General features: G+C 27.0%; 1 protein-coding gene across 1 annotated transcript in view; it reads right to left on the bottom strand.

The window, feature by feature from the left end:
* Positions 1-13166: 13166 nt before the first annotated feature.
* Positions 13167-14553, bottom strand: part of LOC112602495 (5-hydroxytryptamine receptor 2B-like) — a 133341-nt gene continuing 131954 nt past the window's right edge. Inside the window, exon 5 of the mRNA XM_025350585.1 lies at positions 13167-13777. Within this exon, the coding sequence (XP_025206370.1) occupies positions 13167-13777 (611 nt within the window). The remainder of the gene's footprint in view (positions 13778-14553) is intronic.

The raw sequence follows: 14553 nt of genomic DNA on the forward strand, positions 1-14553 counted from the left end.
TATCCTTTTATATTCAAGAAGAAAACTAATGAAAATATCAGTTCGAATAGTACGCTAAGCATTTATAGAAATGAATAATTGATCATCCCTATATTTTAGTAATAATAACGATAAACTGTTGGCAAAATTGTCGTCGTTGCTCGCAAAACTATAAAAACCATATAACGTCCATCTAATACTGACTTTCACGTTTGATTTGTCACGCTTCACGCCGCGCCATATTATAAAATAATAAAACTTTCGTGCAATCATACCAACAGCATACACTAAAACTGATTGTACCTACTTATTTTAAAACCGTGTACTGAATGGCCAACCATGCATTATATTTATACACAGTACACCGTCAGTCGAGTATTTTAGAAAACTATGAAATACGTATAAACATCCACCGACGATAGTTAGAAGTGTTGCATCTACAGTCGGAGCGGGGTATTCGTGGTATTGGACGTGTAACCACAGTCAAGAGCGCTCGATATGGGGGCAAGGGGTAACATGTCCCCATGGAAATGTTGAAAATTGTTTACAAGATCTACAATGAGTAAAATAAACTTGATGGATTATGCATGGATAAGTGTATATAAGGAAACAATTGATGATAAAACAAATGAATACATAAAACAAGTAATAAATATATTTGGTGTTAAAAAAAGAAATTTACAATTTTTACCTGTAAATTAATATTTATATATTTATGTTATTAATTAATGAAAATTAAATAAATAACTTTATGGTAAATTGGTTAAATAATAATTATTTCATAATTTTATAATTTGATATAAAATATAATAGTACCTATAATGTTAAATTGTAAACCCTTCCTATCTCATGAACATAATTAAAATTTTGTCCCCTTGAGAATTTTCTATGGGCGCCCTTGACACTGATCATAATCAAACACACTACCTTCTAAACCGGACGATTAGACACAAATGTCTCGCGCAAACACGCGTTCCAATGACAAGGTGGTATAAACACAATTTATTATTTATTACATGCTGATAAACAATGTATTTCTACGATTTTCACGAAGTCGCGATAAACGTCGTTCTCACTACGTTATGATCGGACGGCGCGTACTGGCAGGACGATCTATAGAACAATACAAATATTACCACTCGAGTGTGCTTAAGCGATTTAATTATACTTAAATCATCTCGTTAGTTTGCACTACCAATGACCATAATTTACTATATTAGCGATATTCATGGTTATAATCAACGCTTATAAGCACGAGTAGGAATAAAGATGGCTAGCGTCCTATAAATCGATTTTATAAATGCAGGTTACCACGTTTAACGATTTCTAATTTTCGTTTTCATTTTTATCTACAGATTTTCGTTAACGACGGTGGCTTGGACGACGGTTTATGCGACGTCGACGACATCGATGACGAAGAAGAAGAAGAAGAATTCATGGTAGGCGACAGACGCTTGCGATTAGCAATGTGCACCGAACGAAGTACAACAAGGATATTTTTCGAATACCTGCTATCTATACTATTAAATTTTCCATCTATTATAATGACTCATAAAAATATCTGAATTTTTTTTACTTCGACTAAATAGAATAACATAATTGTTGTAAAATCATTAAATAATAAATATCTTTTATACATTTGTTAGCATGCTACATTTGGTACAACTATTTATATCAATTAAGTCATAAGAAGTAGGTAGCTAATCGTTTTTGTTTTAATGATATTAATATAATTCGTCTTTTACAAAATGACAACACCACCACCATATTTGTAACAATGCCAATTTGCTTTTAGTCCAACACTATAATATCATTACGATGGCATATAATTTTTGTGACAGTCTAAATATGACTCGCTAATCTCATAATTATTATTATATTATAGTAATTAACTTATTCATTTTAGTGATTTTTTTTAAGATATTGTTTAATTGGGAATTAAACCAACTGTAGCAAATAAATTATGTTGGAAGATTATATTTTTGTATTTTTTGAATTGATATTGAGTATCAGAACATAATATTTTACTAATAATTGTATTATTATTTTTTTATATATTTAGTATAACTTTCTAAATCTTAATACAAAATAATATGTCATGATGATATAATGACTAAATCCTCTCCGTATTGTAATAAATCGTGTTAGATTTATTATCTTCGATTCACTTTATCATTCCTGCATACTGTACTAATATTCCTTCCAAACAGACAAGCCGTAAAAATCCGTTTTACACATCCGTACATATTATAAAGTTGATATCTCAACTGTATAATATAGGATGTGTGAAAAATGTCTGCTATCATTCGATCTTAAGTTTATGAAAAATACTGCATATTTGTTTGCAAGTTTTTTTTTCCAGTTCGCTGACTCACCGATGGTTCATAGATAGTAATAATAATAAAAAAAAAAATCTCACACATTTTTTTATGCAGTCCCTCGGGTACGCCCACGAAGTAAAAAAAATCAAACACCACACACGATTGAATTGCATGTACATAATGTATAATATATATATATATATATATATATATATTTACCAATATAGGTTTACGGTCGTCTAATCGTCTGGAGAGTACATTTAATATATAAGCATATAGCCTGTGCACACATGTGGGCTAAAACAATCGAAATCCGATCAGTTTGTTATTTTTTATGTCACGTATATGAAAACAATAAGTCGACCGCCTTTTATATCTAACGTTGATCTTTTTTTAACACGAGAACAATTTTTTGTGTTCAAATTTTATATTGTTCGTATTTTATATAGTGTGATAGCAATGCAGCAGATAGACCAGATTATTTCATGGCTTTGTTTTTATTTTCGATAATTGGACGCGAATTTTTGATCACACACCAAAAATAATTTTCAAATTTGACATATTGAAGTTTTCAAATAGGATAATAATAATATTGTGTAATCAATAATTATAATAGGTAATTTCATTTTTATACATTTCATTAGTGGATTTGGTTTATTATTTAATACAAGATTACTTAAGAGGAGTGAATAGGCATATTCAGTGGTGCCCAACTATTTTATTTTAACAGGTATTGCGAAATTCACTCTCAATACAATTTTAAATACTTAACTCACTTAAGAGGATGTGATACCCGCATGTGTTGTCTCTGTCTTACAAGTGCATAACATAACAAATTGTATGGTTAGCAGATCACATTTTACTCCGTTAGTTTAAAAATTAAATCGAATTGACCTCTTATAAAATTTGAAGGTAAGAATATTATTTAGATGATCTCAGAGGCTTTTTACAATGTTTTAAATTTTTAAGCAAGTTATAAGTATTTTAAGACGTATAAAAAATTTACAGTTTTTAAATAAGTACTTATAATTCACTTTAAAATTAAAATATTGTAAAAAGCCTCTGAGATCGTCTAAATAATATTTATTTTCTTTCTATTTAATTATTATTTTCTATTTAAAATACATGCTATTGCTTACAATAATTAATTTATATTATTAATTATTCTATAGAATATTTTTATCAATATATTTTTATGTTTTAAACGTCAACGGAAAATGTTTATTATTCTTGGTGGTTTCAAAATTTACATGTTATTTCTAAAATAATTTAAATATTTATCAACTTAATTAGTTGTGAAAAGTCAGTTTTTCGTAGTCAAGTGCGAATTGCAGCCTATATTATATCCAACGAAAGTTCTTAAAATATATTAAGCGGAAGTTTAAAATTAAAATAACTTGTTTTAGTTGGTAGAATACAGTAACAATAATATTATAGCTTTGAGGACTTAGCATCGAAGAATATTATTCAAATTCATAATTTAACTTTTGTAAGTTTTATTTTTGTAAATATAACAATTATTACCTGTTCAGAATTTCGCATTTGAATATTTTCGTTTAACTGAGAAAAAAAAATAAATGTTTAGTCTTGGTCTAGACTCTATTATTATTTTAAGAAAACCGTAAGAATGAGAAAGTTATCATACAATATAAATAGATATATATATATTATTTTTGTCTTCAAGCTATAAAAATTGTATATTATATTTTCCGTTTTTTAACTTTTTGTTTTTTTATCACATTTTACTAAAAGAGCACTACGCCAAAAGCAATCAAATGTTTAAAAAATAAACATAAATATATAAAGAACAGTTATATTTATGGATCACCATACTTGTACAAGTATTAATACAAATTTAAACTTACTAATAATATATGGCGTTTAAAAATTACATAACTTAAAATATATTTGCTAGGTATTTAATTCTGTTCGTTAAAAGTAAGTTTGGTATCAATTTTTTAACATATTTGAAATAACTTTAATAAATATAATGTTTAAATAAACTGATAAGTATAAGTAGGAACACGAAGGAGCTATTCATTAAAAAAAAAAACTCAAAAATTCAGGTGAATTGAAACAATATTATTTAATCGTGTGAGAAGTAAGGTAAATAATAGTTATAAACTATATTTTACGTACCTTACTTTTATTGACACGCGGAGTATCAGACTAGGTACATAGTTAAGCTTGTAATTATTTCCGTTCAAATAATAAAAATATTTTTAATTAAATTGGATTAATTCACCGAGTATTTATTATTACATACGAAATTATAGAACATTTTTTTTTCGTTTTATTGTATATTAAAATATATGTGGTGTTTCATATGAATTTTTTATTTTTTTATTTTTATAATACAGAAAAATTTTTTGAAAAAAAAAAAATAAAAACATTCATTTTTGCGGTTATACGATTATAACTATTATTAAAAGATACTACCTATTGGAGTATATAAAATTCATGAAATGATATAAAGCATATTAAAAATAAAGTGGGTTAAATAATTTATTACTCCGTGCGTGTTACTAAATGTTAACATATAGGTACTGATATTCGTTTTAACATACAATATAATATACTATAATACATAGTATATTACAGCATGTTGTGTCTCTCATCAAATAGAACTACATAATATGATACTTAAATTTTTTATCCAGTTTTACATAACTTGCAAATCGTATTTAGCTAAAGTATTAACTATCCTGAAAAACAGATGTTTAAACACAGATAATTTTTTTGACTTTGAATTTGTTAAGTTGTCATTCTATGTAGATACTTTAATATTAAATTTCCGATAACGAAAAATTGATTCAGTTGAACAAAAATGTATTATATTGTACGTTTGTAAAGTAAAGACTCGTACACGGTAGTACAGATAATATACCTATAATGAAATGCATTATTTCATTTATTACAGATTAAAAATATTATAGAAGCAGTACTGAACTTTAATCAAATATACGCGGTAAATGTATAATATAATATAAGATATTATCTACACTAACGTACTTTTACGAGCCTTTGGTATAGTGTAACCCTTAAGACATAAGCCGACTTATACTTTATTTCGTGTGATCAGAGACGTTTGGCGTTAAATTTGTTTTTTCAAGCGGTGAATTTCTAATAAGTAATGTATATAAAAAAAAACAACAAAAACGTCACGTCTATTTTGTTCGTTGGTTCAACGTGTGCCGCGTGTCGTCTGTGGCGGTGCGTTATCATTAATGTCTGCGGCAGTTAAATTCATTTGATTTATCATTATAATAATAATAATAAAATCACTTCGTACCAGGTATGTGTTGAAGTAATTTTATGGAAAAACTATTGTCACAACAAAAAAAAAAAAACCATCATTACTACAATGGTTGTTATTAACAAAATGCACCCCTATATTATACTGCACTCTAGGACGAAGACAGATTTTCCGAGCGATCACACCCACGTACCTACGGTATGTCAAATATTTATTTACGTAGTATAATATTTGTATATAATATAATACGTATAACATAATATAGTTTGCTATCGTAATGATGATTTCTAGAATACACCACTTAAGATGTTATATATGTAAACAATGATAATTTAGATATTTGTTAGATGGTATTATTTATAATGTACGAGTATAATAAAAAATGAATTTTTTATCTGAAGTGACGGAAATAAATAAATAAATTTATTTCTATATATATATATATAATATATACTATAATATTATATATTTATATATTATTATTATATATTTATACGTGTATAAATCTTCAAATTGCGTTTGTTCCGTTTCCATAACCTTATTAGTTAATATAGTATTATTATTGTTGTTATTTATTATTATACTTTACTTGGTATGTTTGGCGTTTTTAAAAAGTACACTCACATCTAAAATACAATTTACTATTACATACATACATATTTATAAAACAGCATAATAACGTAGTTTATTAATGTCGATATTATTGTTTTTTTATGTATAGACTATTTTATATACCAACTGTACGGTAAGGCTTTATACTTTATAGGTATTACTATTATATTTTGTTTCCTGAGACGGACGGATATTGCTTTTCTCGGAATTCGTAACCGTAAGTGGTTATTAACTGGGTAAGAAGATTCTGACTTTGAAATTGTATCAAGTACGAATACAAATTATTACACTTAGAACCACTTCTCACAAACCAACGCGGCGCCGTTCACCTGCTGTTTGTTTATTGTTTGTCGAGGGACTTGAAGCAATTTGCACAATGGAATTTATTTGCGAGATAAGAAAATAAAAGTTACTATCTAAAAAAAAAAAAAAAAAATAAAGTGCAAATATTTTTATAATTTAGAAATTATTGTATATCCGGTAGTTCCTAATTTAGTGAAAGTAAACAATTTTGAAACTCATAACAAAACATCTGAATAGATACATTTATATAAATATTGATACTTATAAAGTAATAAAATACGATATTTCACTTGGATGCTAACTACTTAGCTATATTTTATTTTATCGGATTTTTTCTGTTATCTGGCATTATTACAGGAACTTACGGTCTAACCTGTTAAACTATTAAGCATAATTTTGTGATTAAAGTCTTATTGAAGTAGAAGAACTTAAAAAATACATTTCATAAAATTAAACCTTTATAGTCAAAGTTTTAACCTAGATATGTGTAATGATTGGTGTCATTACTTTTTTAAATTTTTGAATTTAACGAAGAGAAAAAACTTATCACTGTCTGAGCAATATGCTTATAATATATATGTATAATGTATATATATATATATATATATATATATATATATATATGTGTGTGTGTGTGTATTTGTTTTGAAACTTAATGCTTCGTATATTTTATTATTAATGTAAAGCGTAATATAATATAAAAGGAAGCATAGTTTTAATTGGAGAATAAAGATATGAGTATCGTTTTAAATTTTAATTGCCGGTTTTAATATTGTATTAATATTATACGGTTTCATTAACTTTTTCTTGTTTATCGAGGTTCATTAGGTAAACTTGATATCTGATGAAATCGCCTAAGAATTAAAATATAATACACGAGAAAAAATAAATAAAACCGAGGTATAAATGACGTGCTGTCACATTATGAATGATTTTATGAAAAAATAAACATGGTATACGAAAATGTAAAGTGATATAACGAGGAGTTCAATTTGTTTGTGATGTTTTTAAATATATTATCGGGATTAGTGTCCGAGTTGAAATTTTTATCATCTCATACATTAGTTACGCAAAAAGGGCAGTTATCAAATATATAATTTATCGTTCTCGTCGAATTTGTAGGTGTAACATTTTTCAGACATGTGTATAATATATTACATTTGACTACAGACTATAATAATACAATGAATTTCACATTCATGTGAGAATGTAGTTTTTCATCTTTGAGAATATCTTTTTGATTGTATATATTTTTTGACATATTTTACTATTAAATAGTTTATTATTGTGATTCTATTTATATTTATTAAAGATTTAAACTATACTTGTGTGATTAATATTTTAAATAAATCAGTATTTTTTTTAAATAACACAACGAAATCAAATAATTGCTCCTAAATATTCCTTCAAGTTAATATTAGCTCAAGTTAAATACCTATCTCGATTTTCCATATCATTTTAAAGTGTCTGATATTATAGTACTGGAATTCTTTTCGTTCGTATCATTATTAACGTAATATAATATAAATTACCAAAATGAGACACTTCGAAGCGCTTCAATTACATAATATAAATAATGCAACTTGTAAAGCCATTTGCCGATATTGCTATTTTCTTTCAACGGTAACGGGACACCGAGATAGTTATTAAACGAATATAGTACCTATTCTACCTTATAAATGCTTACTATCTAACTTATTTTTTATACCGAAAGAAACCCGGCTTATACACTTTTATATAATATATAATATTATGTGTGTATTTAAAGTTTTTATTGTTTTGGTTATTTAAATTTTCTAAGTTGAATACCAGTTTATCATTACCATTAATTTGTTTAACTTATAGATATGCTAAAATCTGTAGGAAAATTAAAGTAAAACTGTTCTTCATCAAACTTTGTTCAACTCTAAGATTCAAAAACGTTGTAAGATTATAAAATTTTAAATTTTAAAATTTAGTTTAAAAAATTCAAGGAATAGTCAAAAATACTTGTACTTTTTGAAATAACAAGAATTTTTATAATATTTGTCACGGTAAATTAGAATGTTTTTCTTTTTTGACAAATTTTGTTATTTTAAAAATAATTTTGATTAACTTTTTAATTATACTTAAATGATTATTTAGTATATTTAATTTTAATTTTCTTGGATAACTTGTATAATTGTAAAAAAAATACAAAATTCTAAATAAAATAAATTCAAAATTATTTTAACCTAAAATTTTATATTTAAAAAAAAAAAAAATCTTGTTTATTTTTACATTAAGAAAAATGTATAGTTTCTAATTCATTGAGCTTTAATTTAACTATTTTTAGTTAATTTAATTAATTAAATAAAGTATCGTGTCTAAAAAACCAAATCTTATATTATAAAGTAGTAGGTATGTACAATAATAGCATCAAGCAAAATAAAAAATAAATAAATAACAATCCCATAACGTACTGTATACAATTTTTGTATTTCATAAATCATAACATTATTATACGTATGACCATGATATTTTTGAAAATAACGAGGTATTATAATATTAGAAAAAAATGAATTATACATTTTCAGGCTTATTAATATATATATATATTTTTTTTTTTTCTAAGATTTTTTACGCCATACAATTTTGTCAATACGAAATAATATGAAGTTAATAAAACTCTGAACGTGACTCGTTTTATATTATTTATGATATTATAGTATATATTTTCGATGTTAAGGGAGGTACTACAACGTTAACAAGTAGTATTAATTTGCTTTTACAATCATCATGAGTATAGGAGATAGTATATGTTTCCATTGTGATAGGTACGCAATTGCAGAATGAGTAATAATGTTTCAAGTTAAATAAAATTTTTAATTTATTACATATCGAAAATAAATCATGTTATTTAACAAGTAGGTTAACATTTTACTAAAATACCATTATAGATCAGTGTCGGTATTATGGTCTGTTATGTGTCTAATTTCTCGATAAAAACGAAAGTTGTGTTCAATCCAAACATGGATTCGGAAATTGCGATCTAATAATTTTGGCGAAACGCGTAATGGCAAAAAAGTGTAAAAGAAATTTCACATAGGCAGTCGTATTTTTTTTTTTGTATTCAAACTGAGAATAAATTTAAACCATTGTTTTATATTATGAAGTGAACTAACAGAACATTAGAACCTCATTCACAGATTATTTACAATATAAAACGAGTGGTGAAAATTGACAGTAAGTAATGTAGTTTTTTCACATTAACGGCTCAATAAATCATCATTAAGTTATCAAATATGCAGTGAAAAAAAAAAGGTATTGAATGTAATAACACCAATGTTACTATAACTTTTTTCAATGCATTTTGCAATATGATGACGTTATTTAAACTAAAAATAAGTATTTACCGAATAATAATAAATTCCATAGACTAATATAAAGCGTAGATAATGCGTATCGTAATGTTAAAAACGTAAATATATATTCTAATATACACCATTCGTGAATTTATAAATAGAAAAAAAACTAAGTTGGTATGAAAAAAACAATTTAAAGAACAGCTATACAACAAACACTAATAAAACAAAAACAACAAGAATACTTATTAAGTAAGACGTAAGAAAAATTTACATTTGACGAAGAAAATATTTATGTATTTGAAGATTGTAAACCATTAAAATTTTGTCTTGTGGAAACTGCTGATATTTATAATGTAATATGTACAATTTACCTACTGAGAAATTATAAATAATTGTAATATATTATAGTAACAAATATCTTAAAAAAAAAAAAAAAAAAATGATTTTTGTTGAATATATTATATAGTGACTTACTTTTTACTAAATATTTACTGAGTGTAATTATAATAATATAATGTTAATTTAATTTATAGACAAGAAATACTAATTCTGACGAGAATTTGCGTAAATAAATTTGTAGAATTTATATAATTATATAATAAAAATTAGTTTTCAAAAACGTAGAAATCCAAGTTTGTGTTTTGTTTGGAAAAAAACTGTCGTTTTAAAAAATGAAAAATGTAAGCACCATATAATATTATATTATTTAAGAGTTGTTTTCGAATATTTACGAAACGTAATACCTACGTTGAAAAGAATAAAAACACCTTTCGTTTGAACTAAGCTATTATAATATAGTATAATACTGAAAAAAACAAATGACTAACAAAACGTCTCTCTCGCTACTCCGATGTGCATGACGGTTTACGCACAAGAGTGTCAGACGAGATTTAATTATTTCTTACGGCATGTAGAATTGAATTTGCTGAATCAGAGACATATTTCCATTAGGCACGCTCGAGATTCTAGGAATACCAGGATTTACAAGACACTTCGTGTTAGATTTTTTTTTTAATCATCATCAAGTCGTTATATAGCAAAAATTAAACAATTTTTACGTTTGCCACAAGAATAAGCTATAGTAATAATGCGCAGGAATTTTTGACTTGATTACATTAAAAAAAAGAAAAAATAATAAGCATAAGACGTTTACTCTTGAAAACATTATTTGGCAGTGATCTTAGGGCCACGATATTTATGATTTAGGTGTCGTTCGTGAATCTATATTCATCGGTATATGAAATCACCCTGCATATGACATTGAATAATATTTTAGACTAAACCATGGACACTTCTTGATTTTATTGAATTACAATAAATTCGTGATCTAGAAAACTTCTAGTATTTTAAATGTATACGTACGACTAAATGACTAACAGCGACATGATTTCGAATAATTTAGTGAAACTCAATTGTATGATTAATATTACGTATAATGTTGTCGAAGATTAAATAAATAACACTTAATTAGATTTATCTCATCCAGGTTAATTCCAATGACATAAGACGTAAATTAAAAAATTAATTATATTATTTTATGTTTTCAGACAGCATTATAGTAGTTCAGATGATATAATTTAATTATATTCTATATAATGTATAAATATATCTAAATCTATTTTAGTTATTATAATAACTATAAACTATGGTTCAGTATTGCTTAAATTTAAAGAAATCTGAAATTATGTACTCGAAAATTATTAAATATAATTATTGAATTGTGGTAATATTAGTAATGGAAAAGTTTAGAGGAGCATATCAAAGAAGTGTACCAAAGTTCCATATGGTGCTTCTGTGTCACTCACTCCACTCATCAAATTATAATGTTTACAAGTAATTAACTACTAATTTGAAATTGGATTTTAATATTATAATGCAATTTTCTGAAAAACATTGTTTTTTGGAGTGTAAAATTAAAAATATATACAAAAAGAAATTTTACATCATAATGAATATATTTTAAATCATAATGATAAGAAAGTTAGTTTTGTAATGTCTACAAATCATATAAAAACAAATTAAAAAAAAAAAAAAATAATAAAAATGCTTTTAATTTTACTTAACCTAACCCTTTTTTTTTGCTGTAATAGGATAGAAAATCATTTTAAAATAATTGTAATTTATATCAAACTATAAACATTTTACAATTTATATTAATTATTCAAGTACCTATAATACAAATTTGAATAAGTCTTACTTTTATTTAAAAACATTATTTAAGACGATTATAGTTATGCATTTTTAAAATCCAGAAATAACTTCAATATCAAAGTTATTAAAAAATAAATCTGTTTAACAATTTAAAACTAAAAAAAAATTCATTGTAACTTTAAAAAAACTGAAGATTGTAACTGGACACTAAGCAAAGTTGGCAATGGTATACAATTCTGAATCTTTAAAATATATAATATTTTTAATTAAATAATTCAAAATGTAAAAATTAAAACTTGAGTGAATTCTTTAAGAATAAAAAAGGAAGAGACTAAAATCATGACATATTGATTTTCTAATACATCGTTTTATTGATACCTGTGTTTGTAATATATCATACTTATGGTTGAAAATGAATCTTCCCTATTACTTAAAATTAAAAATTATAAAAATTTTACTAAAATAAAATTATTAGTTAGAATCACGAACGTTGTTTAAGTCTTAACTATATAAACAGTTTTAATTTTTCACCGTACTCGTGTTTTAAATTAAAAAAATGTAACATTATTCTAACCAAATTTTAGTATAGAAAATCATTCATCTTATTTAAAATTCTGGTAGAATAAAGAATATGTTTTTTTTAAATTTATTTTATTTTAGTTTTTAATTTTTGATACAATATTCCTTATAAGTTGGTAATATTGGAATATTTGGTAAAAAAAACTGGTGTATTTTCAAATGTGATTCAAAGTACTTCCTAGATTTTTCTGATCTCTATGGCCAGTTTGAAATTTTTGTCAAAATTAATAGAGTAGTTTTCGAATATAAAAACTACTAAATACTAATGTATATAAATACATTTTGCTCAATCGGTTTGTTGTAGATATCAAGCTTATACAAACGCACATTTGTTTTTATATAATTTGATAGTACGTAACTATAGTAATAATAAAACTTTGCGCCTTTACTTTCTCCGCCTAATCCTTAAATCCGAACATAGTACTAAAAACAGAATGTACGTAAACAAAGCAATTACATATATAGCTCTTATTTGGTCGCGAATTGCTTCTAAATGTAGAGCCAAGGAAAACCGCCTCAAATTCGTCCACTGGAAGTACCTACAGTGACTATTACTGAATGCCTCTAAACTAAATTTACCCAACGATCTAAAAATTAAGCTACAAATATTAACTACAGTAGATAGCTTAAATAAATAGTTTAGGTTATAACAACGATAGTACGACGGATAAACACCGACCTGGACGTGTCGGGGGATGTGGGCTTGGAATCGGGCGAGGCTACTTTTTCCAGGCCCCGAGACAGCCGCAGCATTTCCGCGCCGAACTGGTGTAGTGCCGACATGGTGGACGGCGTGGGTTCGGTGTCGGGCAGCCACAGTTCGCGGGCATCCAGCGACGTCATTTCCGTGTCGGTCGACCCAACCGAAGGGTTGTGCCGGAAGGGCCGCGGCGTGCTCCGACAACTTGTGTTGGGCGTCACCGCCCGGTGATGGTGACGGTGATGATGGTTATGATGGTGACCGAACCGTGGACTGTTGTCCACGCTGTCAGCGGCACCGCTGTCGTCTTCAGCCGCGGCCGTGGATTGCGAACCTGATGACGGTGCACCGTTTCCGGTACCGGTCTTCATAGCGCTTGGTCCGGCCGTCGAATCGCTGCGACCCTTTTGCTTCCGGCCGCCGCCGTCTATTGACGACGCCATCACGCCGGTCAGCTCTTCGCCAATCGCCGACCGAACGTCCGTCTCGTCCGACCGTGTCCTCCGATAGTTCCGGCGTAGCATACGCCGCCAACTCCTCCTCGTGTTGTCTGCAAGTGCATAAAAAAAAATATAAAATAAAATAAATAAATTAAAACAATTTTTCGACTGTTTATTGATTACAGTATTATTACTCATTTCATTTGTTGAGACGCTTTTTTATGCGTACGTACGTATATATATGGGGGGAGGAGGGCGTTGATACTGATGGAAGCCGTCCGTTTTAAGTCCATTCTCAGAATTAGTATGTATAGGACCCTTGGCCAGAATAAGCTTTTGAAATTATACACATCTGGTCATTCAATTTAAACAGCATAGAAAGTTCAGATCAGTTTTAAAATAGACATTAAGAGCTTGGGTGCGAAAATCACTAAATAAAATTGGAACGCCAACTTCACTCACGTATATAAGTCACTTGTACCGGATTTAGAAAAGTAATTTCTGTATTAAATGCAACATAATGGAAAATATTTCAATTTTCTGTTTCTAGTTGATCAAAAGAACTTAAAAACTTTTAATGATTCCGCGGCGAAACTGTCGCATTTCACAACGCGTTAAAATTATGATTCACTACTTAAGCACACACTTGAAATGTGCTGCTCCTATTGTATTATCTCTAAAGAAAAACCCTGTGGCACTCAATGTTCCTATAATTATCGCGAAAATAATTTAATCCAATTTATTGATTCATTGACAGTCAAAATAATAAAATATAATCACGATAAGTATTATATTTAATTACCGCTGTATAAACATTTAACACACGTCAAAATAATTGTCCACTAAATTACTAACATATTATTGTGAAGTATCTATACAAATTGAT

This window comes from Melanaphis sacchari, unplaced genomic scaffold (assembly GCF_002803265.2).
Source record: "Melanaphis sacchari strain LSU unplaced genomic scaffold, SCAv2.0 Contig8_pilon_pilon, whole genome shotgun sequence".
Taxonomy (NCBI): domain Eukaryota; kingdom Metazoa; phylum Arthropoda; class Insecta; order Hemiptera; family Aphididae; genus Melanaphis; species Melanaphis sacchari.